General features: G+C 43.7%; 2 protein-coding genes across 2 annotated transcripts in view; one reads left to right on the forward strand and one right to left on the reverse strand.

Moving 5' to 3' along the window:
- Window positions 1-1,282: 1,282 nt before the first annotated feature.
- pan3 (poly(A) specific ribonuclease subunit PAN3) lies at window positions 1,283-15,640 on the forward strand. The gene is made up of 12 exons (XM_031584035.2): window positions 1,283-1,435; window positions 2,938-2,995; window positions 4,431-4,592; window positions 5,250-5,366; window positions 5,524-5,625; window positions 6,948-7,113; window positions 7,586-7,673; window positions 8,167-8,306; window positions 9,525-9,654; window positions 11,483-11,547; window positions 11,951-12,089; window positions 12,997-15,640. Exons 1-12 carry the CDS (start codon window positions 1,298-1,300, stop codon window positions 13,135-13,137), a joined length of 1,446 nt encoding a protein of 481 aa, XP_031439895.1. The 5' UTR covers window positions 1,283-1,297; the 3' UTR covers window positions 13,138-15,640.
- A 342-nt stretch (window positions 15,641-15,982) lies between these two features.
- Window positions 15,983-25,000, reverse strand: part of flt1 (fms related receptor tyrosine kinase 1) — a 38,707-nt gene continuing 29,689 nt past the window's right edge. The window contains exons 18-30 of the mRNA XM_012816125.3: window positions 24,781-24,885; window positions 23,737-23,850; window positions 23,324-23,412; window positions 21,780-21,894; window positions 21,389-21,480; window positions 20,876-20,998; window positions 19,731-19,842; window positions 19,272-19,371; window positions 18,996-19,101; window positions 18,622-18,710; window positions 18,358-18,427; window positions 18,083-18,165; window positions 15,983-17,871 (exon numbers count right to left, since the gene is read on the reverse strand). Coding sequence (XP_012671579.2) covers window positions 17,748-17,871; window positions 18,083-18,165; window positions 18,358-18,427; window positions 18,622-18,710; window positions 18,996-19,101; window positions 19,272-19,371; window positions 19,731-19,842; window positions 20,876-20,998; window positions 21,389-21,480; window positions 21,780-21,894; window positions 23,324-23,412; window positions 23,737-23,850; window positions 24,781-24,885 — 1,322 coding nt within the window. The 3' untranslated portion in view covers window positions 15,983-17,747. The remainder of the gene's footprint in view (window positions 17,872-18,082; window positions 18,166-18,357; window positions 18,428-18,621; window positions 18,711-18,995; window positions 19,102-19,271; window positions 19,372-19,730; window positions 19,843-20,875; window positions 20,999-21,388; window positions 21,481-21,779; window positions 21,895-23,323; window positions 23,413-23,736; window positions 23,851-24,780; window positions 24,886-25,000) is intronic.

A 25,000-nucleotide genomic window follows, 5' to 3' on the forward strand; every position in this document is an offset into this window, starting at 1 on the left:
TGTGTTTTTCATATGTACTTTATTGGGTGGTATTTTGGTACACCAGGGTATTTAGAAATCCCGAATCCCAGACACTCCCCTTTCAATTATCACTTGCAGGCAGGACTAATAATTGAATATAATTCACGGCTTTCACATTCATACTACTTTAGTTTGAAGATTGGTTAACTACGTTTCTCAAGCACACACCATAGGGGATGATTGCATTGTGTGTTCTGCGATAACACTGAAGTGTTGGTGTTGAAATTAACGAAGGGTTATCTTTTGAACGTTTCTGTAGTGCATGATGGCTAGCGTAGTTTCACTCAAATAAGGTAATTTCTGCTCTATTGGTCTCTTAGCTAACCAATTAAATATGACTAGGTGTGGAACCGTGAAAAGATTACCACATATAACTTTATCTTGAAATTACGTCTTCCAACTTCAAAAGCAGTTCATTAGCCACACGATTTTATTCAACTGCCAGTCTGCCACCATCATCTCCGTTCAGTTCACTGATATGTCTTTAGCCGGCACGGCAGTGTCATTGGGTCCTCCACCAAGGTATGCTGAATCTGTGGTAGAAGGGCATTGATTTCCTATCTATTCATCATTCTATCATAAGTATTTAAACCTAGCATGACGTGTCTAAGTAGGCTAATTGCATATTAAACACGCAGCGTCATACATGCTACTACGTCCTACATGCTACAATGTCGTACATGCTACAATGACTTCTGTCACGTAAGCTCAGCTTTTACATTTAGGTTGGAAAAAGAGAGGTAGAGTTGAAAGAGATTGCTCAAGAAACATTAGACTTTCTGAAGAGCTGTTGTTTTGCATACTCTTTCCACATTAACACAGACATGCCTTAAAGTGAAAGCAAGGCTTCCATGTGAAAGATGTCCTCTACGTGACCTACAGAGGTTCCTGAAGGATCAATGTTTTTCAAACTAATTTAAAATGAAAAACCCACTTTCAAATGTCAATTGAAAACTGGGTTTCACATAAAGTGTGTTCATGACATGACCAAGGGCTTAAGTATGCTTAAAAATGTCTGCGTTCATGCAGATTTATACGTGCACATTTGTATATCTAAAGTATACTAGTTTTGCTGTTGCGTATATGTCTCTCAGCGCACAAGCTCAATCACAGAGTTTAAAACTTGCTAACACACACACACACAACATATTGGTGCTGTGCGGACCATCCTTGTGATTTAAGTTTGTTGTGCACCGTGTGCGGACTTAAACATAGCCTCCTCCTCCGCGGTGCTTCCCCCTTAAATCTAAACCAGTTTTGAAAGTGAAAAGTTTCCATGGTGCTCACATGTTTCCTGTTGTGTTTGCAGGTGTTCCCTACCTATCACATCTACCCTCCAACAGCTCCTCATGTGGCCTACATGCAGCCCAAAGCCAACGCCCCGTCCTTCTTCATGGCTGATGAGCTCCGACAGGTACGCATCCAGTCCTTTCCCTCCCCCAGCTGTCCACAGAGTCCGAATGACCCGAAAGTGTGAAATGAAGTTCAAGATACAGAATTGAATAACATTTTTGGTATCACTTTATTTGGATAGTCCGCCTACAGAGACTTTACAGATGGTTTGTCGAAATTCAAGTTTAACCATAAATTGTAGAGTTTCAACAGATCATTTGTAGATGGTCTAAAGGGGACCATCCAAATAAAGTGTGACCCAATTTTTCAGTTTCATGTACCACACCATTACTACACCATTAGCTGTGAGTGTTCAGATAAGCACCCGACAGAAACGGCGGCTTAAAGTCTCCTCCGGAACAAACCCACGGTTACTTCAATAAATAAAAACATCTCTGTTTGTAACGTATGGCGAAACCTTCAGCAGATGAGCATGAAAACATGAGGGGGAAATGACAAATGTCTTTTGGTGGATTGTGGGTAATTGATAGGAGCAGAGGTGCTGAGGTTTGTTTGGCTGACGGAGTCAAGGGTTTGACAAGAAGATGAGATGTGGTGTGCGGGGCGTTTAAACGCATGATTATGAAGCTATCTGGATAAGCATAAACTCAAAAGGCTTGCCATCAGATTAGTGGGATTTTAAAGGTTTTACTTTTAGAAACCGTTATCTAGTGGAACTTGGAACAATCCCCTTTACGTGTTAGACTGTGTGCGTCACTTTTTCTTTTGCCTTCACCATTCAGTGAGAGGATTCATTTTAGCGGTCCTCTCTGACCAAATCCAGGCTGCACGGCTGCCAGATGTGTTTGTCAGCTTCCATCCACTGTAGTGTTCCGTAGAAATAGAGCCAATTACCTATGCAGTTTTGGTGCTATGATCCTCCGGGGACCTTCTCTCTCACTTGAGCTACTCAGTTGCATTGCATGTTATGGCATCACCATCACTTTGAACTTGCCAGACTCAACAGGTTGTGCTATTAGCTATTAACTCCTGTAGACAGCTGCATTGTTTGAAACTCCAAAGAGCATGCCATGGCAACAACATCTGCCAATGGAGTCTTTGAGTTCTTCTAGTTTGCAAGCTAAACTATGCCACACTTTGACCTGGCCTGACCTGAGTGGTGTGAGGAAGAAGGCTTTACTGGTCAGCTGCGGGTTTGGTTATTGTGGGAAACGGCAGACTTCCAGAGATAGCGTGAGCAGTCACAGGATGTGGTTGCCGTGAAGCTGAGGGGTTAGGAGAGAAGGCTAAGGAGAAGAACTGCTGTGTCCTTTGAGAATGTAACCTTAAGGTTTTAGTATTGCGTAGACCTATAACGGAGAGGATGACATTGTAGTTTGTATAAAATTAAATTATGTATTTGTAGTATTCTGTCATTTTGGGATGATAGAAATATGCACACATACACCCACCTTAATATTGATGGAACATGTTGAATTTTACGAAGTAATTCATGTTTTTTGTGTGTGTTCTAATCAAAGGTAAATAATCTGATTTCTTTTTTTCATCTCCTTTTCATCTCAGGAGTTGATCAACAGGCATCTAATCACCATGGCCCAGATTGACCATTCAGAGAACCCAGGTAAGCACAGTAGTGTCTAATCCTGTTGGTAAACAGTGCGCTCGCACTCCTGTTGTTTCAAATAGCTTTCTTGAGTTTGGCTGTGTGTGTGTGTGTGTGTGTGTGTGTGTGTGCGTGCGCTGTGTGGGGTGTATGTGTGTCTGTGTCTCGATCCATCTGTTTGCAGTAAAACGAGACTGCACTTCCTGAGAATCGTTTGGCTGTCAGTTTGGGGTTTCTCTCAGCTGTCCTTCTCTCCTTTTCTCTTCTATTTCACTCACATGTGTATACACACACACACACACACACACACACAGACAGACAAATGGATCCATCTAGTATGTGCACTGCTCTTCAGTTCTCATTCAAGCAGGTGGTGGGTTATTGTCATGCAGAGCAGAGCAGCTTTCAATAGAAGCCCCAAACCAAACCAATGGGCTTCTTGTACAAATGTAACACTAATCAGACCAAACTGTCCAATGAGTGTTAAACATGTGGAGACAAAAATCCTAAACATTTTCAAACAAAACTTCTGTGTGGCTGTAGTCCCCAACGAAGTCATGTCCAAGACTGTTTAGTTAAAATGGCACAACCTGATTAAGGATTTTGATAGCTGCAAGGCACTTGGTGTGTATCGAGATGCTTTCGCAGTTTGTGGCTATGACCTTAAAGCAACACTATGGAACAATTTGACACTTTTTGAGGTATGTTTTATAGGCAACTAGTTTCGGTACTATAGCATATGGTCACGTGAAGGCCAGATAAACACCTGTATCTTCCCTATTAGCCATCCAGGATATGCCCTTTGTAGTTCTGTGTTCGGGGCTGGAACACCCTGCAAAAATGGAAGAAAAGCTTTCACAGCATGACATTGCCAGCTATACTGCCAAAAGACACCAGTTAGTTTGTTGGCAAGCTTCTATCAGTGCCAACCTGGCTGTTGACTTTTAGGTAGTAAGCTTGCTAGTTTTGGAACAGTACTTCTTATTGCTGCTTTAAATGCGGATGCTTATACTGCTGTAGTCAGGTTTGCCACCAATTGACAAGGCCTTGTTCAGAGGCGCTCGTTCTCTCTCTCTCTCCGAACAGTTTGTTGGACCAGGACTGGTAGCAATAAGAGGGCTGACCCAAAATTCGGCCGACTGAATTGAATCTGGAGTGAATTTGGATTGAATCTTAATCCACTCCTAATTCAGGACCAGCCGCCTTTGGGAAAGTTGCTGTTTGAGGAGGAGGCAGGCCTCCCAGCTCAGTGTCTTTAGTCTGGTTTTAGATAAGCTGAGAATAGCGTAGCCTTTACTTGCGTCTTGTACCTTTTCTGGAACTGACATGAAACCAAAGCCTGTGTACAGATCTGGCCTGGAGCTGGGCTGGAGCTGGGCCGGAGCTGGGCCTAGCACGCCTGTCTGAGTGTTGTGAGTGACAGTTTCTCCTCCTTTCCTTCCTTCCTCGCCAGACGTCCCCTCGGAGTTGGACAGCTACCACAGCCTCTTCCCCCTTGAGCCCCTTCCCCCGCCCAACCGCCTGCAGAAGACCAGCAACTTCAGTTACATCACTTCCTGTTACAAGGCCGTCAACACCAAGGACGACCTGCCCTACTGTTTGAGGAGGATACAGGGTGAGGAACGCACACACACACACACACACACACACACACACACACACACACACACACACACACACACACACACACACAGTGGGGTTTCGGTCAGGTGTATCTGGCACAAAAGCGAGTTTCGGTGCTTGGTCTCTGCATGGCTGCCAAGACTCTGTGGTTGCAGGAGCTGTGTAGGTTTTCCCTACGGTTCTCCAGAAGCTTCTGTAGTGTCCACTGAAATGGAGGAGATGCTGAAGAGGGCCTGATGAATGTCCTTGCCATCATAATTCCTTTGGCTCTACTTGTTTCAGTCTTGACTGCCTGCCTAGCGGGGGTGCAGACATTTTTTGTAATAAGGAACTTCTCATTTTCTTTAAAATTATAAAAGTTCTATTGCACCTGATAAGCACTGGAAATAAACTAGTTATGGAAAAATGCTTCTGAAAAAGAAAAGCTAAAAGTACCTGTGCTTGGAACCAAAGAGTTCCTCATGAAAAGGTTATTGACATTATCTTTCAGGGTTCCTCCGTGAATAACTGAAGGTTCTTACTGGTTCTAGGAATCATCATTTTCCAAAAGGTTCAGACTCAAGTCACAGCAAGTGAGCATCAATCATGTGATTGTGTGTGTGTGTGTGTGTGTGTGTGTGTGTGTGTCTGTCTATGCGTGTGCGCTTAGGATTTCGGCTGGTGAACACCAAGTGCATGATGCTAGTGGACATGTGGAAGAAGATCCAGCACTCGAACGCGGTCACTCTGAGGGAGGTGTTCACCACCAAGGCCTTTGGAGACCACTGTAAGACCTCCATCACAGCAGACCTTAAGAATTCAATCACATTCATTTTGTTCAAAGATGAATAATATCTTAATGAATCTCTTTTTCTCCTCTGCTCTGATCTCTCCTCTCCTCTCCCCCCCGCTCTTCTCCCTCCCCCCTTCTTCCTCTCCTCCAGCGCTGGTGTTCTCCTATGACTTCCACGCGGGAGCAGAGACCATGTTTAGCAGGCACTTCAACGACCCAACGGCAGACTCTTTCTTCACCAAAAGGAAATGGGGTGAGTGGGCCCTCCTACAAGTCCTTCATCTCCTCTGCCTCTCTCGTTGTCTCTGTCTCTGTCTCTGTGTCTCTGTGTGTGTCTTTGTCTCTGTGTGTGTGTGTCAGTCTCTGTCTCTCAGATGCCTTGCATACACAACACCACTGAGAGCAAACCCGTCAAGAAGCCCAGCCCGGTGCACATGACCAATATGGCGCTGTGTCAGAGAAGCAGCACTCTATGTGGAGTTTTGACACCTTTTTTTTTTTTTTTTTTTTTGTACACGCACCACAACTGCAGAGAAAAATGCATTATTGATAGCCACAGCTGTACTCTCTGCAGCAACCATAACCATCCTCCGTGCACATCCCCCCCCACACACACACACTCACTCTCACTCTCACTCTCACTCTCACTCTCTCTCACACACACACACACACACACACACACACACACATAACCACACACAGGTATGTACACGCACACACATAAATAGGCGGACCTCGATTTCTGCGTTAGTCTGTTCCGTGTCTGCGTCTGTGTGTGTGTGTTGATAATGAAAGAGGAAGTATTGGTTTGAAGTGATGCTGGCGGCCCAGGTGCTCTGTCTGGCACAGTGCCCCCAAGCCAGCCAATGCCAAACAGCTCCGCAACTGCAGCCAGTATCCTGAGAGAAGTGACCACACACACATAAACATCAACACCGGTAGTATGAAATGAAGCCATCATCATCCAAAGGCGGAGTAGTATGGTAACAAAGCACCCTCTGGCATAAGCAGTGACATAACCAGCAGTCCATGTCAGTGGAGCTATAAATAATATAACCTTTCACAAGCACAAGATGTTGGTTGCTTTCATACTTTTCAATGAGTAGTTTTGGTTTGACCAGTTTTTGCAAAGTGTGTTTTTTTTTTTTAGTTGTCTGGTGTGCCACAGTCTTGTGGCTTCATAGCTTATCATGAAGTTGTGTTTGATTCTGGACCAAATATGTGAACCTGTGGCCTACTACCACTTCCCTTTTCTGTATTTTATAACCAACTGCCAGCCTTGTCCGTTGCACGTCAATGCCTACATCCATCCCCATATCTATCTAAGGATTCTTATGGTTAGCATTTCTGTGGAGGATGACTGTGTGGCCTACAATTGCATTTGTCCATCTTGATGTACGATTGATGATGTGCGTGCATGTATGTCTGCCTCCCTGTATGAGTGTACCTTTGCGCACTTCCTAAAAGGTGTCTGGTTCTGTATGTGCGTAAGTGTGCCCATCTATGAAAGTGTGAACCTGTTAAAGTGGTTTTGTGTGTGCTCCTGTGTTTCTCTCTCTCTCTCTCTCTCTGTAGGACAACATGAGCCCCCCCCTCCACGGCAGCACGCTGGTCTGCTCCCCGAGTCTCTGATCTGGGCATACATCGTGCAGCTGAGCTCCGCCCTGCGCACCATCCACACCGCCGGACTGGCCTGCCGCGTCATGGACCCCAGCAAGATCCTCATCACGGGCAAGACCCGGTATGGCTCAGCCCATTCTAACCACTCCACCCAAAAAGCTTCCCACACTACAGCCAAATCCTCATCTACAGTGAGCATGTGCACCATACCCTTAGAAGGCTATGCTATGCATTTAGAAATCACACACACAAACGCCGTTCAGTGCTTCAGCTCACAGCACATTGACCTTCTGCTGTGTTATCATGCCAGGACACGCATGGTATAATAAGACATGGGATGACACATATTTGCGCGCACACACACACACACACACACAAACACACTTATCAGGCAATTTCCTTGAATTGAAACTGATCAATATCTTGGCCTTAAAAAGGGTAAAGAAGAAGCTTGTGGCTTTAGTTCTGGTTTTCTGTTCCCTAAACGTAGCGTAGGGTCTTGACCTCCAGCTGATGATAAGTGTTCAATGGTGACTAAGTCTCCAGTGTGTGAAAGTGGATAAAATCAAGCTGCCTTTGTTGCTGTTTCCTAGGTTACGGGTGAACTGTGTTGGCGTCTTTGATGTCTTAACATTCGACAACAGCCAGACCAACCACCTGGCTCTCATGCCCCAGTACCAGGTAGAAACCCTTTGTGACACACACACACACACACACACTCTCAATCACAGAGGTGAACTACACACACTCTTACATTCTCACACTCAAACACACACACACACACACACACACACACACACACTCTCAATCACAGAGGTGAACAACGCACACTTTTACATTCTCACACTCAAACACATACACTAAAAGCACACATTCTCTTCCAAGTTTATGTATGTATGCATGTATGTTTTTACCAATGTGGTGATCTGGTGACTACCTTTCTAATACCCTCTGAACCAGCTGGTCGCAGTCTTTAGTTCCATCTCCTTGTCCAATAATTGTACTCTTGGCCAAACCAAGTCCAAGGTTATTTTTTAGTGATACTATGGCTTAAGGTCATGTTGTAGTAGATCTTCTATGGGCATTTGAGCAGGACTTCTGCCAACGCAGAAAGACTGCATATGGCAGACTATGTGACATGAAGCTGACTCTGTCCCATCCTGTTTGTGTACAGCAAGCGGATCTCATCTCCTTGGGTAAGGTGGTTCTGGCGCTGGCCTGTAACTCGCTGGCCGGCATCCAGAGGGAGAATCTGCAGAAGGCCATGGAGCTGGTGTCCATCAACTACTCGTCAGACCTCAAGAACCTCATCCTGTGGGTGTCCTCGTTTTATCCTCTCACTTACTCACTCACTCACTCACACACTCGTATCACGCAACTACTTGTTGAACCTCAAGAACCTCATTCTGTGTGTGTTCTCATTTCACCCTCTCACACACACACACACACACACACAATCATTTGACCAGTCCCTCCAGTTTTTCGCGATTCCGCGTTTAGCTAATTGAACGGAAAATCAGCAATTTACTGGTTTTCTTTTCTTGCCGCTGCATATTTTCTTATTTGCAGCATAAATTGCCCATTCAATTGCAGAAAATAAGCCTTGATTTTAAATTTCCATTTTTCTCTGGCCTCCTGCTGTTGGTATAAAGTAATGCACAGTCTTTCTCAGCCACTGCCACTGCTTAATGTGGTGCCAGGAGTGTGATTGATTGATAACCGTGGTGAAGTTAGCTTGGTATTAGACATTCACTTGACATTCACGACACAGCTGGATCTATAACTGTTAGATAACTGCTACTTAAACATTTTGTTACTCTGCCTTGTATTCAGTTGTGATTGTAAATGGCGTTCAAACATGATCTAAAACGTAAGTCATATTGTTGCGTCCAGCTGTTTATTCAGCCATTTGTCTTGCACAGAGAGGGCATATCAAAATACAAGCCTATTCCTAAATTCGTGCATAGGCCTATTGAAGGGTGATTTAAGTGAGTAGAATATCGGCGAAGTAGAGAAGTTTTATGTTCCGGTTTCTTTAAACAATAGTACAGGATTACATAATTACATTTCAGAATATTATTAAGTGATTTTGTGATTTTGGAATAGAGTTCAGAGGTTCAAACCAAGGCATGACATTTCATTTGAATTTAATTTCAATAACATTCCAGTATGTGTGAAATGGCCATATAGCTTAAGTGTGGTTGGCAAAGATGTCGGATGACGCATCTGGTGTTCTTATGTCCGATTGTAGAACACACATAACCAAAAAATATTAAAATACTATTACAAATATTAATCAAACTTTTGTAAAATATATAAATGTGGGGTTTAAAGAGAAACAAAAATGTGCAAAATATCTTGCAACTTTTTAGAAATCACCACCACAAAATATGTCATTTTGAATGCAAGAAAGCACACTCACAAAAAAAATGGGAAATCCTGGAGGGACTGCTTGACTTGCACATGCACCGGTATGTCTAACACACACACACACACAGAGTCTCTAACCCCCTGTTCTCTGTGTGGCCTCAGGTATCTGCTGACAGATCAGAGTCGCATGCGCAGTGTCAATGACATAATGCCAATGATCGGGGCCAGATTCTACACCCAGCTGGACGCCTCGCAAATGAGGAACGATGTCATTGAAGAGGACCTGGCCAAGGTACATACGTGCACACACACACACACACACACACACACACACACACACACACACACACACACACACACACACACACACACACACACAGAGAGAACTTTGACGTAGAGTAGAGGTGAGCCACTGGTGCATTTCTCCAAAGTGTCATGGAACATTAGTCACACGATTTCAGGGGTGTTGAGGATTGAACAATACTTTGTCATTTGGTACATTTCCAGTTCAGTTCTCAATCCTGCACCCATTTACATATGCTGCCAGTTACTCTTTGTTTTGGTCTGTATGTATACAAGTATCAGAATCAGAATCAGGTTTTATTGGCCGACTAAGTTTGCACAAACAAGGAATGTGACTTGGTAAAGTGACTCTCAGTGTGCTTACACAAAATATACATTACAACACAATACAAAACAAACAGTGCAACGGTCTAAGAAGTTTAAGAAAGTATATACAAGGCGGAATGGCTATATACAGTAGCTGTGAAACAGTAGTGCAAAAAAGTGGAGAGTGCGAGAAGTGCAGGGATAAATATATAAGTATGTCACTGTGTACAAAAATGTGTCACTTTGTCTGTGCAAGAGGGGAAAGCATAAGTGTTCATGGACTTGACCATACTTACAGGAATGGCTACATCAAGAAAACACGATTTTAGTGTCTCAAAAATGTTTGCCCTTTTACAGCACTGTTACAGTAATTAACTTTGGCATTTAATGATTTAGTGTATCGCTGCTTGATTAATATTTACTGAATCAATATGAGAACTATATCAATACCAAACTGAGGATAGCATCACACTGTGTAATGCCCTTTACCTGTCTGCAGGTACTTCATGCTTACACAGACACAGACACAGACACAGACACAGACACAGACACAGACACAGACACAGACACAGACACAGACACAGACACAGACACAGACACAGACACAGACACAGACACAGACACAGACACAGACACAGACACAGACACAGACACAGACACAGACACAGACACAGACACAGACACAGACACAGACACAGACACAGACACAGACACAGACACAGACACAGACACAGACACAGACACAGACACAGACACAGACACAGACACAGACACAGACACAGACACAGACACAGACACAGACACAGACACAGACACAGACACAGACACAGACACAGACACAGACACAGACACAGACACAGACACAAATGTTCTACTGACACTGAATTAATTAGAACTAGTTGCAAATAGCCGTTGCATTTAAATTGGGGCACGTTTGGGGAAATTGCTAAAGCTGTCACCGTTTTGAACCCAATGCACCTCAACCAGGGCAGCGCAGTTAAGTTTCCTGTTCTCTTCCACCACCCAGAGATGCCCTAGTATTTGTCTGTTGAAGTACGCCACAGGCATATGGGTAACATAACATGGCTTCAGCCTGCTACTGTGGTGTTGCGGACTCTCTGTGCCATTGGGTGAGTTTTGGAGCCTGCTGGCCTTGTTGACCTCCAAAATGCATATTTAAAGCAAAATTTTGAGGAACTACAGCCAAACACCCCGCACGCACAAACGGGGGTGATGGCTGTTGCACTGCATCTGAAGATAAGCGGTTAAATCTGGGTCACTCCTCAGTGCACAGTTTCAGTGTAAACTGAAATCATTGCAAACTAATAATTGTAACCCCAAATATGGAATTCTACGGTTAAATGTTGTACTGAAACTGAATTAAATAAAACTAGTTGAAGTTTTAAACAACCTCTGTGTTGGGTTGTGATGCCTCATCTTAGAAAAGATACAGTTGTTGGAGCCAACCTTCTCCATCTCATCTATCTCGCCTATCTTTCCTTTTCCTGCAGGAGGTCCAGAATGGACGTCTTTTCCGCCTCCTGGCCAAACTGGGAACCATCAACGAAAGGCCTGAGTAAGTTTGGCTTTAAACTAGAGTCCGAACCTGTTTTAGTGTGTGTGTGTGTGCGTGGTAACGAGATCCATTTTCGATATTCATAAAAATAGTCACCTTTTGTAGTCACCTTTTTAAATGAGAAGTTGAAAAGTGATTATTGATTTTTAAGCTAAAACTGGCAAGCTGACTAGCTAACAGACCTGGCTTGCAGAAGCAAGCCTAGCATAGTTGCCACAGATATGTTAGCTAGGTGTATATGCTGATATATTTACCCATGTAAAAGCTGAAAACTATTTCAACCTGAAGCACAAAACTACAGAGTGAATAGCCTGGACGACTACTGGGAACAAGGTGTGTTTAGCAATTGTTCACGCGACCATATACCAGCAAACTGAATAAAAAAAAAAAAAATGTTTGGCAGGTTCCAGAAGGACCCCACATGGTCGGAAACGGGTGACCGCTACCTGCTCAAGCTCTTCAGAGACCATCTCTTCCACCAGGTCACCGAGGCGGGGACGCCCTGGGTCGACTTGAGCCACATAGTGGCATGTCTCAACAAGGTGAGGCCTGCTCTTTCTCCCCATCCCCATCCCTAGGTCAGGGACCCGTAGACTCTCCCCACATAGTGGCCTGTCTCAACAAGGTGAGGCCTGCTCTTTCTCCCCATCCCTAACCCTAGGTCAGGGACCGGTAGACTCTCCCCAGGTAGCCTCCAACTCTGATAGGGTTCTGGATTGATTCGGCACGGGTCTATTGGGGCACATTTCCACTGTGGGGTAAAACTCTGGTGTCTAGGGGCAAGCCTCTGAGGCTGGGCCAGGGCCATGGCTCTAACCGCCTCAGTTCGGTCCTGGAGTGGAGCACGGCCGAATCGGGGCTGAACTACGCACTTCTGGAATGGAATACAACACAACTTGTATGAGTTATATTTCTAAAGGAAATCTATCTAGGGATAAATCAGAACCTTGCAAAAAGAATCAAAAACACTGTTTCCAAGAGTTTAATGGCATGTTTAAATGGCATTTTAATTTATCTTACGTGCACTCGTGCGACCGTTGCTAAGCACTGTTTAGAAGTTTTGTAGCATTCATATTCTCCATTTGTTAATGTCCCAGACATCGTAATGGAAACGGAAGTCTGAGAACATTCAGCGGTGCCTAAGCCCGAGGAAAAGCCCCCGGCTGGGCCCGGTCTTGAGTGGAAAAAGGCCATCAGTCATCTGGGTTGGGTTTAGTTCACCCGCCTGGTGTCACCCAGACGTACTGACCACTGACCACTGTCACTGACCCTGATCTAGTGTGCATCAGTTCCATAGTCGTGTGTGGTGTGGGCTGCCATGTTTCCATCATGCCATCTAAAACCACATAACACACTTTGAAATATGGAAGGTCATTATAGAACCCATTCTATTCATTGTTGCCTTAAAATGCTAATGCGTGTGTGTGTGTGTGTGTGTGTGTCTGTTAGCTGGACGCAGGCGTTCCAGAGAAGGTCAGCCTGGTGTCTCGGGACGAGAAGAGTGTGCTGGTGGTTACCTACTCCGACCTGAAGCGCTGTTTCGAGAGCACCTTCCAGGAGCTGCTGGCCGCTGCCAACGGCTCGTTGTAGCGCCCCCCAACAGGAGCGGGGTGGGACTGCCTGAACCGGAGCACATTGCACTACAGCGCGGGAACCAGAGCAGGAGCTGAAGACGATCTCACAGTCACGAGGAACTAGGCTGCCGAACTCAGTCAGATACACTGTTCTGTTCGGAAGGATTTTCTCTTTGTTTTTTTTTCGTCTTTTTTCCTAAAAGCTTATTTTTTTAGTTTTCATAACCTTGCAGCTACAAATGAAAAAAAAAAATATGGACAAATGTAAGCTGTGATGAATTTTTTTAGACTTGGGGGAACAACAGAAATGACAACATGAAAAAGGACTTTTTCCTGCTTTTACTTTCAGAACTTCTTTTGTTCTGTTTTGTTTTGTTGGTTTTATTTTCTTCTGTGGAGGATGCACTAAAATTTTAAGTTTTATGATTCTTTTTTTCTCTTTTTTAAAATGATTGTGTGTGTGTGTGTGTGTGTGCGTGCAAGTGTGTGTGAGTGTGTACATGCGTGTGTGCATTGCCCACAGGGTGGAAGAGTGTGTGCAAGTGTGTGTGAGGGTGTACATGCGTGTGTGCATTGCCCACAGGGTGGAAGGAAAAAAAGAAAAAGAACAGACCTCACACTCGAAACAGTGAGAAAAAGAAATTTAACGAAACAAATTAGGCTTTATTTTTTATGTCATCTCTCTTCCTGCTGGAGTCTTCATCATCACCCCCCCCTCCCCCTCCCCTCCCCATTTATCTGATTGAGGAACTAAGAGACGGGACCGACCACTGGCTGCAGGCGTGTGTTGGAGGGCCAGACCACTTGTTGCCTCTGTTTTCACTTAGACGGGACAAACCACTAGGTTTGTGTGTTATATTTGATAGGGGGCGGGTGGGGTGGGGGGGGGGGGGGGGAGTTTGGGAAGCCTGCGTTAGGAACTATGATGAGAGAGCTGTAAGACTTACTGACCACTGGTGGAGAATTATGGGTAAGTGATGACCTATGCTGAGGTCATAGGTCACGACACAGGGAAGGGGCAGAGTGGGATGGTGTGGGGGGGGGGGGGGGGTTGTAAGTGATGCTGGCACTGAATGAATGGTTGGATGTTTTGGATGATGGTTTTCATTTTTCATTTTTTTTTTTTATTATTTTTTTTTTTAAAACTTGTACAGACACAAGAGCTGCCTCTTGTGTTTTGCTTCCACTGGCTGTGTGTGTGTGATGCAGTGTGATGTCATGTAACATGACAGCAGGGAAACAGGTTAGGGAAGAGGGAGGGGAGGGGGGTCCTGCCTGTCTGGTCTTGTCCGGCTCTCAGGGTCTGGAGAGAGTAGTGGAACCAAAGAACTGGAACTCTTCAGAACAGGAACCGGCTCTGCCTTTTCAAGGAATGTCTGCTTTCTGCCCTTTTAAAAAAAAAAAAAAAGTTTTCTGCATCACTCCATACCTTTAGCCACCCTCGCTCTCCCCTTCTATCTCTACCTCTTTGGTTTTTTTTTTCTCCCTTTTTTGCCCCTCATGTTTCTCTCTCTCTCTCTCCTCTCTCTCTCTCTCTCTCCCCTTGCCCTTGCAATGCTCTCCAGGTCTCCTTATTTTGAGCTTTTGAATAAGTAAAGCTCTTTTTCCTGATGATTTTTGTTGCTGGATCCTCTCTACTCAACTCTGGTGCAGTGATGCATGATGGGTAAATGTCGACACGCACTCTCGCCTCCTTTTTTTTTTAATTCTGTGGACCAATTCCAGCAGGAGGTGGAGAGTGAGCGGTCAGACCTGTGGGAGGTGGGGAAAGAGGCGGGACTGTTTAACACTTTTTTTTTCTTTTTTTTTTTTAAATTTTTTTTTTAATTTGACCTCTTAAGATCATGTGACGTATAGGTGCTGCAGCTACTCTCTCTGTGTGGTCTGTGATGTGGTGGTTGGGGGTGGTGGGGTGGGGGGGGGGGCGGCGAGGTTCAGGTGAGTGGGTGCTGACCTGATAGAACTCGGAACACTGAGCTGGTCTGGAATTCTCTCTCAGGAGTGCCCGCCCCCGGGGCGTGCCAGTGACTGAATGTGTCTGACCCGTCATTGGCTGTCAGCCCCGGTGGGAGGGATCAAGCCGCAGTGGAGTGGATGTGAGCGGGACTTGAATCACAGAACCACACTGGACGACTTCTTCTTTTTAAGAATAATGTACCATTTCTCCTGTTATTTTTTTTTTCTTCATGTTTTAGTGACGCGATCAGTCAGAACATCTTGGTGGATGTGGTGCCAAGAAATCCAGACTCCCATACCCTCTCACCCACTGACCCACCAGCCCTGTTGAACACAAACTCTCACACTCAGTACTACACACCCTATACCGACACATATGATGGTCATATCATGATGGTCACACTGGCCTCTCACACTCCAGTTATGCTGGCGCTGGCCCCGGACACACCTACACTGACGCTGCCACCTCCCCAGTCCCGTTTTGGCCCTTCTGGTGTTCATCGTCTCACACTTCGCAATATTTGTGTGTACAGCAGTATTTTAATAAAGAATACCAAAACATACATCCTTGTTCTTTTGTCTTTTCTAGAACTACTGTCTACAACTTGGGCCTCCCTTGGTGTACCTGTGTGCTCTCCCTCTTTGCAGCAGGTGATTGGTGCACAGCTGTGGTTGGCTCTTCCTGATTGGTTGCTAGATAAGAGGCCTGCTTGGTTTTAGTGATTTTTCTTAGTGATGATAATTTCTAAAACCCTCCCTGAAACATTAGGAGTGGCAAACGACCGTTAATTATTCCAAGTGAAATTCCAAAAAGAAAGCAGCAATTACTACGGCCACTTGTGTTTCAGCTGTGTAATATCCAGTGAACAACATCCATACAAAGAGTATAACAAGTATAAACAAAGTTTTGGTATCAGTCTATTCCAGGTTCATAACACAAAGTAATACTCCAAATATAAACATTAAAGTGCTCTTGGTTAGATGATCTGGATAAGTAGTGTAACCTCCAATGGTAAGCACAAGACTGTGGCAGTGACTGTTCTTGGTTTATGTTACAGGAAAGTGCTTTGGGTGCCAATACTCAGGCAGAGTTTCAGAAGAAAGGAACCCAAGTCCTTAATACAGTTTTACAGCATTTAAGGCACAGAAGTGATCAAAAACTGCCACGCATGTGCTTTATATGAACCTATACATGAGGATACATGGCAGAATAATATACCATATTGGGTCACAGTAACATAAAGATATATATCCTTCTGGCTCCTGTGAAGAAGTGATCCAAAACTGCCACTGCCACGCATGTGTTTTATATGAACCTATACATGTGGATACAGGGCAGAATAGTATACCATATCGGGTCACAGTAACATAACTACTTTGAAGAAGCCCTGCATACTCTGTAGCATATTTGAGCATATCATGGGTAATATTCAGTAGTACATATTCAGCATATTTGAGCATATCATGGGTAATATTCAGTAGTACATATGCAGCATATTTTAGCATATAATGGGTAATATTCAGCATATCTGAGCATATCATGGGTAATATTCAGTAGTACATGTGCAGCGTGTTTCTTTCATTGTACAGTAGCTGACTGCAGGAGCAGGTCTGAGCCTGACCAGACTCGGACCCAGAGTCTGGTGTTACCCAGCACTTTATACAGCACTTCATCTCTTACTGAAACAGCTACAAATCAGTCACATCCAGCATATGTGTTTTCAGCAGTAGTCATTGTGTGGTGCTTTAGTGAAGTACTTGGTACCGGTAATGACTAAAAGCGCTACAGCATAGTTGATAAATAAGTTCACTGTTTTTAGCCTAGCGAGGGCTTTGATGTGGGCAGAGGAAATCTGCCTTTTCCTTTTATAGGTTTATAAATCATTGAAAGTAGGGTCCTACTTCATATTAAGTGTCCTTAATACAGCGTCCTTGTGTGAGAAATAAGCAAACAATTGCGCCGCTCAAGAAAAGACATATTACATGTTAATAACCCCAAGCACATCTTATAACAACATGTATTAAGGACACACTATGTCTGGACACTTAATATGAAGCGTGTCAAAAAAGAGTGAGCTAGATGAGCTTTCATTTCTGGAGGAGCAGAAACAGTTATCAGAGGCTCTGATGATCTGTATGTATGTGTGGGAAAAGAGCGAGGTGAGGAGAGTGTGGAGTATCATTACCTTTATGAAACAGTCGTATAGAGCTATGGATATGATGGTGCGCTATGGTTAGAGAGAAGTGAGGGAGGTTTCACTAACCTCTTTGGACCTTTTGAGACCTATCAAGTGGTTAAAATAATGGGTTCCATGACGTATATAATGTGACAGATGAGAACTGTATGAGATGTACGTCATCAACTCCGATTCCTGTTTGTGAGTGCTGAATAGTTCTCTATGAATCGAATCTTCTCTGCGAATCTAATCTCATCTAATGAAAGACTGGACAGCACTCCCGAATGCATTTCAAAAAGCTTTGTGCACAAAATAATCTCAGTGGAAATAAACGTTGAAAAAAACAACAACTGAAGTGGTGTCCAGTATGAAGGTCATGAGGAAGTGGATGGACACTCAGTAGTAATACTCATGTTTGAGATGGAAGAGACATATAACGATGGGTGAATGAGAACTTATTTGTCATCAGGCAGTGTGTAGGGCACCTAGCCCCTCACTCAGTATCACAGGGGATGATGTGGCGCTCGCTCTTCCTGTCCACACCAGATGAGCTGCTCACACAGGGCAGGGCCTCCGTGTATCCCATAATGCCTCTGCACCTGCCGAGGGAGAAGAGCCTGCAGCCACCGCAAAGTCTAGGTCAAACAGTGAGCTTTGGTCGTGTCATCGGTGTGATGCGTGTGTAAGGATCTGATACATATGAGTACATGACGTGGAGTGATAGTGCCTAATGATGACTGATTATTATATTATTATTATATAAATACTGATGATGATCAATAATTATATAAATATGATGATGTCCACTTAAGAGTTGGGAGTACTCACTTTCTCAGGTCGCCAGGTTGGAGTTTTTCACTCCATTTGAGGTACTTCAGCTCCTCTGAAGGAAGGACCATACCACTGTCTGTCTGGAATAAATGTCACGCAACAACATGGATTCAAATGCTTACCTTATACAACCATGTAATATACTTCCAATTCTCTGCTACCATGGTTATCAAGGAAACCCCAGACACGATCAAATGCAACCCGGAAAAACGAACCCACTGCTTTAAATTACTTTCCAGACAGGTGTGCATTTGCTTTAGGCTGAGATGTACCTCTAAGCTGTTCCCCTGGGGGTTTTCTTCAAACGTCCTGATGGTATCTACTCCTCTGGTGTTGATGCATCTTAACAGGAAGGGGGGGGGGAATCGTAAGTAACACTTTAAGTCGCACCTGTATATTACATACAGTTATCTTTACATTGCAAGTTTTTTTTAACAACACATTCATCATGACTAATTAAATAAATACATGAGTATTAAATTCTCTGTTCTAGACTCTCTGTTTATTCTCTGTAATCTCGCCCCTGATGTCCTGACCTTTGGCTGGTGTCTCTGTAATCCTGCTGCATCACCACACCGCTTTCACCCCCATGGAACGGGTCCAGAGGAATATAATCCTTCCCAGCCTGTGCAGAGGGATACAATATTTGTCAGCTTCATAGTTGGGTCATGTTGGGTTATTAGATTCACACAGCCCAACTAAGTTTTTGCTTTCTTTCACAGATTTTCCCTTTGGAAATATTTGTTTCAAAATAGAGGACGATTTTGAAAATGCCGTATGCGAGGTGTGTATGTGTCAGAGAGAGAGAGAGAGAGAGAGAGAGAGAGAGAGAGAGAGAGAGAGAGACACGGAGAACATATGAATGAAATTGGAGAACATCTCTTAAGTCAGTGTGAGAACGATAGCTCACCTGCTGGACCTGTGCCTGTAACAGATCCCCTAGTGTGTTCACCAGGACTGTGAAAGTGGGTCTGTCACTGGGTTCCTTCTCCCAGCAGGCCAGCATGGTATTATATCTACATTAAGACATTGAAGAAAATGAAGCAAGACACTCCATCAGTAAATAATTGAGAGCAGGACTTGATTTAACCCATCGGAATTCAAAAGGAAACTCAGTCTGGTGTTGGAGATAAAGGAAGGTTGTGCAGAGTTCATTCATGTTGGTCATGTTTCCGTTACTGCTCACATCTCGGGGGTGCTGTACTCTGGGGGGCGCATGCGTGTGCCGTGTTTCAGGCGGTGGCAGAACTCCTCATCCATGCTCAGCCCCGGGTACGGAGACGCTCCTGAACACCAAGACAGAAAACATCAGAGCTGATATGGAATTCAGGATCAGAGAAACACGTCGTGTCATGTTTTTTGGTCCAACCCCCTACTGTGATAGCTGACTTTTTTCTCAAGAACTGTACTTATTGACAAATCTAGGTGCTTAAAGCCCATCTGGATTCGCTAGTTAGTCGGTTATAGTAGTTACCTAATCCCTGAAGGCTTCATGCCGTGTGTGTGTGTGTGTGTGTAAGAGAGAAAGAGAGAGAGAGAGAGAAACACAGAGAGAGAGAGAGAGAGAGAGAGAGAGAGAGAGAGAGAGAGAGAGAGAGAGAGAGAGAGAGACGTGTATTGCCATGTTGTAATGAGGGTGACAGACCCAGTGAGAAGATCTCCCACAGCAGGATTCCAAAGGACCACACATCACTCTGGGTGGTGAACACCTTGTCAAAGATGGACTCCGGGGCCATCCACTTCAGGGGCAACCTTGCCTGCATTGACAAAATACAAACAGGCAAAGAAACACGCAAGCAAACAAACAAACAAACAAACAGATAGTCAAACAAATAAACAGACACATTTATTAATTTACAAGACAAGTGGCTAATTTGACAACAGATGCAGACCTTGAGAGTATTCCAAGTACATGGCTTAGTGGCAAACCTATGCAAGTTAACCCTCCTATTATGTTTGGGGTCAATTTGACCCTTTTCAATGTTTAACGTCTCTAAATAAATGATTGGCATAGTTTTTTTTGCTTCATATTTAATGACTTTTCCTAATCTAATGGGGAGAACTGGGTAAACACAAAATTAACATGATGATATGTTTTCAATGTCCTGTACACATGCTTTACGCATAGGTGTTGTTTGGGGTCAATTTGACCCCAGGCTGTTTTAATTGTATAAAATATATAAGAAATATAAACTTTTTTTATCACATTGATACTATTCTTGATTACAGAAATAGTTTTCTATTCCATATGTTATAGATAACAACAATATGTACTTAGAAATAATATGAAGCCATAAAACACCAGAAGGATATCTCTTTCCAATTTTAAGTCAATCAGTGAGATTTGATGGTGATCTGCATATTTCTCCATAGTAGCGTAACATGTATTCTGGATGTATAAGGGGGGTGGGTGGGGGTATTGTTTTATTTTTAAGGGCTATTTAGGTAGTCAACAAACAAACCTAAAGTACCTGACACATAAACTTGAGTAAAAAAAAATATTATAATCATTTTTTAGAGGTTTAAATTGCTGGGGTCAAATTGACCCCAAGCATAATAGATGTGGGTAAAATTTGAACATAATAGGAGGGTTAAGTAAGCCTCCTAATAGAAGAGCCCTATGGATTAATTCTCCTAGCAAAACAAAGCCATGGGGCTCTTCTTTCAGGAGGTTTACCACTTACTCTACTAAACATACCCAGGTTTGTCACTAAACCACATATGTGGAACACCTCCCTTGTCCGGTGGACCTGTGGTAGTTCTGTCTGCTACATGATGTTAGGAACTTACGTCTCCCTTGCGCACATAGTCAGGGTTCTTGTAGATGTCTCGTGCTAGACCGAAGTCGCAGATCTTCACAACGTTGTTATCTGACAGCAAGACGTTTCTGGCAGCAAGATCACGGTGGATACACTGCCAATGGTTGTCAGATTCACAGAAAAGTTTGTTGAACGTGTTGAACCAATCATAAGCTTGTTATGAGAGATGTCTTGTCATGTCATTAACTATCACAATAGCCTGTGTCTAGTGATACTACAGTGCCATGTCGCCATCACTAGACAGTGCCTATGCAACCTTTTAATGAGCTTTTCATAGCATCAGACCATTTTAGTGCTGTCATGTCAGTTGCCAATCCCAGTGAGAGATGAGATTAGGATATGTTTGTGTTTACTGAACTTTGACCTATCAAGACTGATGACTGGATGTGGCACATGCTATGGTGAGACCATGCTTATTTGGTGGTTATGTTTGTGAGGTTAAAAGGCAGGTTGAAGGAAGGCATCACTTAGAGGGTCATTTCACCTTTCGAGTGGCCAGAAACTCCATGCCTCTGGCCACCTGGAAACTGTATGAAATCAGGTCCTCAAAGAGAAGAGGCGACTCCGAATTCCAAACTAATGAAGTAAAGAAAAACACAAAGAAGAAGATGGAGAAAATGAAGATGAACAAGAGCAGGACAGGAGGAGAAAAAAAGAGAGAGAAAGTACAATAACAATAACAAGACCAGAAACAAAATGGTTAGATACAGTAAGTGGCCCACTGCACAAAGACATTTAATCAAGCAATTAATCAATTAGTATAATCAATAACCAAATATTGTAATGAATCTATTAATCATTAAGTAAATTATTAATTAATTAATTTCTTTATAACATATTATAATTCATCAATCATCATCATATCAGAGTCTCACCTCGGCTGTCCTCCTCCTCCTCCTCTCTCTCTTCGCCAAACCCTGAGCTGGCACTGCTTTGGCTACTGGCCACGCTCACCAGACGCCTTTTCCCACAATCCCCCTCTTGTCTCAGCTAAAACACAACGCTATGTGGTCAGATTCAATTAGATGGCAGGGCAGATGTTTTCTTGGGAACAGACATGAGGAATCAAGTCTATATACTGTATGTGTCTCTCTAAATACTGGCTTCATAGATCTGCCAATCTCGTTTTGAATAACACCATATAGTACATGATATGTATGACCATTTCTAAGATAAAAACACAATCTGCAGAGGATGTTGAACAGCTATGTGGCAAAGAGTTGGGAATATTACTTAGCCTGTTTTCTTTTTTCGAGAAAGAAAAAGTAAACCTCAATTTCCCAAATTTTGCACATGTAACATTTCGTCATTATACAAATCCCAGGGTGCTTTCCCTGAGGCTGTTGGCAAAATGTATCTACTCTGGGGTGATCATCTCTACTCTGGGGTGATCTTCTGGGGTGATCATCTCTACTCTGGGGTGATCTTCTGGGGTGATCATCTCTACTCTGGGGTGATCTTCTGGGGTGATCATCTCTACTCTGGGGTGATCTTGTGGGGTGATCATCTCTACTCTGGGGTGATCTTCTGGGGTGATCATCTCTACTCTGGGGTGATCTTGTGGGGTGATCATCTCTACTCTGGGGTGATCTTCTGGGGTGATCATCTCTACTCTGGGGTGATCTTCTCTACATCGGGGTGTTGATCATCTTCTTCTTGCGTCCTACATATATTCTAAAGTGTTAATGAAATAGTGGTCACTGTATGCTGATGATACAGACACTCTGTCATGGTGTCGGCACATGGTAAATAAAGGACAAAATAAAGAAGTGAAACATGACACCAGCATGGGCGAAGTGCAGCTGTGGTGACAGAAAAGCGGCGCTGTCCTGTTTGATAAAGAGGAAATGTCCTATATATATATAGGTGCGAAAGTGTCAAGATAAAATAACTACATGTAAATATTTCCTCTGTTTTGAAGTTGTGAGATGTTAGTTGCACAGTAAACACACTATGGCTCTTAACGGAGTAAACAGCCCTGGGAAGACAGGAGGCCAGAGGGCAAATGACAGTGATGGTTGGGCAACTGCCTGTGGTGCCAGCCATTATGGGGAACGTGAGTTTTACGGGGATGCAAACTGCGTGTTAGTGTGAGCTAAGAATAGATGAGCAGGACTGTCTCTGGGTTTTCAGTGGAATGCTATATTAACAGCGAGGCCAAACTCAGTTAGCCTGGGGTAATTATGGGTAGGCAGAACGGTCACTGCTAGCTGATAGATGGATGGAAGGATGGATGAATGGAGAGACTGTCAGATAGATGGATGGATGAATGGATGGATGGATGGAAAGATGAATGGATGGATGAATGAATGGAGAGACTGCTGACAGATGGAGAGATGAATGGATGGATAAATAGAAAGATTAATGGATGGATGTGAGTTTAGCACTTGGATTAGCACTTGGAGATGTTTAGGCTCACCGTGTTCATCAGGAACAGCTCACGCTTGCTCTTCAGGTATGCGGACAGGTTTCCGTGCCTGCAGTACTCCACAATGACCATCAGGGGCCCTGTTGAGCACAAACACAATTACTGTGTGTGTCTGTGACGCGCAAGACCAAGCGGTCCAGGGACATGCTGTACAGCACTAAGAGTAGCACACAGTGCACTGTGCAAAACAGCTTTGCAGTTACACATGCAGGCATGCATACACACGTGCGAGTGCGCGCACACACACACACACACACACACACACACACACACACACACACACACACAGGCAGGCAGGAACTGACACCCATTTTGACACCCACAACCATACAGTGACACAGTACAGATATACACACCCTTATAAGCACACTCACATACAAAAACTGCTGTTCACGCTTACACACCTCCAGGTTTGGTACAGGCTCCCAGTAAATTGACAACATTTAGATGATGTCCAATATGGTTGAAGATCTTCAATTCAGTCATCAGAGCCTTGTGCTCGCTGGGTGTGGCGCCCTCTAGTGTGACACAAGTATAACTACACTTTTACACAAATGTAATGTGTAAAACTGAGGGAGCATCTCCCAAAATCCACATTTTACGTATATGATTAAAGACTTCCATTTATTTTCAAGACAGTAAACAGGAACATGTGTTGTGTGGTTCCTGAAATGGATTTTGTTGATTGTTATGTGTCGTGTTGCAGGTTGAATTTTTAGATTAGATTAGATTAGATTCAACTTTATTGTCATTGCACAGAGTACAGGTACTGAGGCAACGAAATGCAGTTAGCATCTAACCATAAGTGCAAAGTAGAAGAGTGCAGAGTATGTGCAAATGGTAATATAAATATAGATAAATAGGGTATATACAGTATGACATAAGATATAAGTGGTATGAGCAGTAAGAACATGAGCAGCAATAAAGGTGATTAGTGCGGATGTGATATAGATATATGTAAAGTGCAGGTGAAGTACAGGTGAAGGTGGCAGTAGAAGTTATAAAGTTGGTATGAGGTAGGAGACATGATAAGATATAAGTACGATGAATATGGATATGACAACAATTTAACATAAATAGATATATACAATGAACAATTTAGTGCAAATGTTCAGTGGCTGGAGGTAGGTGTGTGGCAGTCAGGCCAGGGTAGAGAGGGGAATACAGAATGACTGACCTCATGTGTTATGTGTTATGTGTTATGTGTTATGTGTGGGGTGTGTGTTTCAGTGCGGGGAATATATAAGTATATAATATAATATAATATATAAGAAATATAGTTAAAAATGTCCCGAGCTGATAATGTGTAAATGCACATTCCACCTCTGTTCATGTGTGAGTTGATGACACTCTGAGTTGTGTAGGTAATGTAACATGGTGATGTGTAAGTGTGTATTAAGTTGTGTGTGCCACGCACTGACATGTGTGGGTATGTTACCCAACTGTACCTTTCAGCATCTTGACGGCCACCGTGGTGCAGCCGTAAGAGCTGCCGATGCCGAACGCCGACGCCTGCAGCACCCTCCCAAACGCCCCCTGACCTAGAGGCTTCTCTGTGAAGCACACATGACCAGCATACACACACCTTCACTTACAGTCGCTACAGAAAATGTTTTCCAATGGCAATCCCACACTTCACATATAAAAAAAGACAAAAGCCTCATGAAC

This window comes from Clupea harengus, chromosome 17 (genome assembly GCF_900700415.2).
Source record: "Clupea harengus chromosome 17, Ch_v2.0.2, whole genome shotgun sequence".
NCBI lineage: Eukaryota > Metazoa > Chordata > Actinopteri > Clupeiformes > Clupeidae > Clupea > Clupea harengus.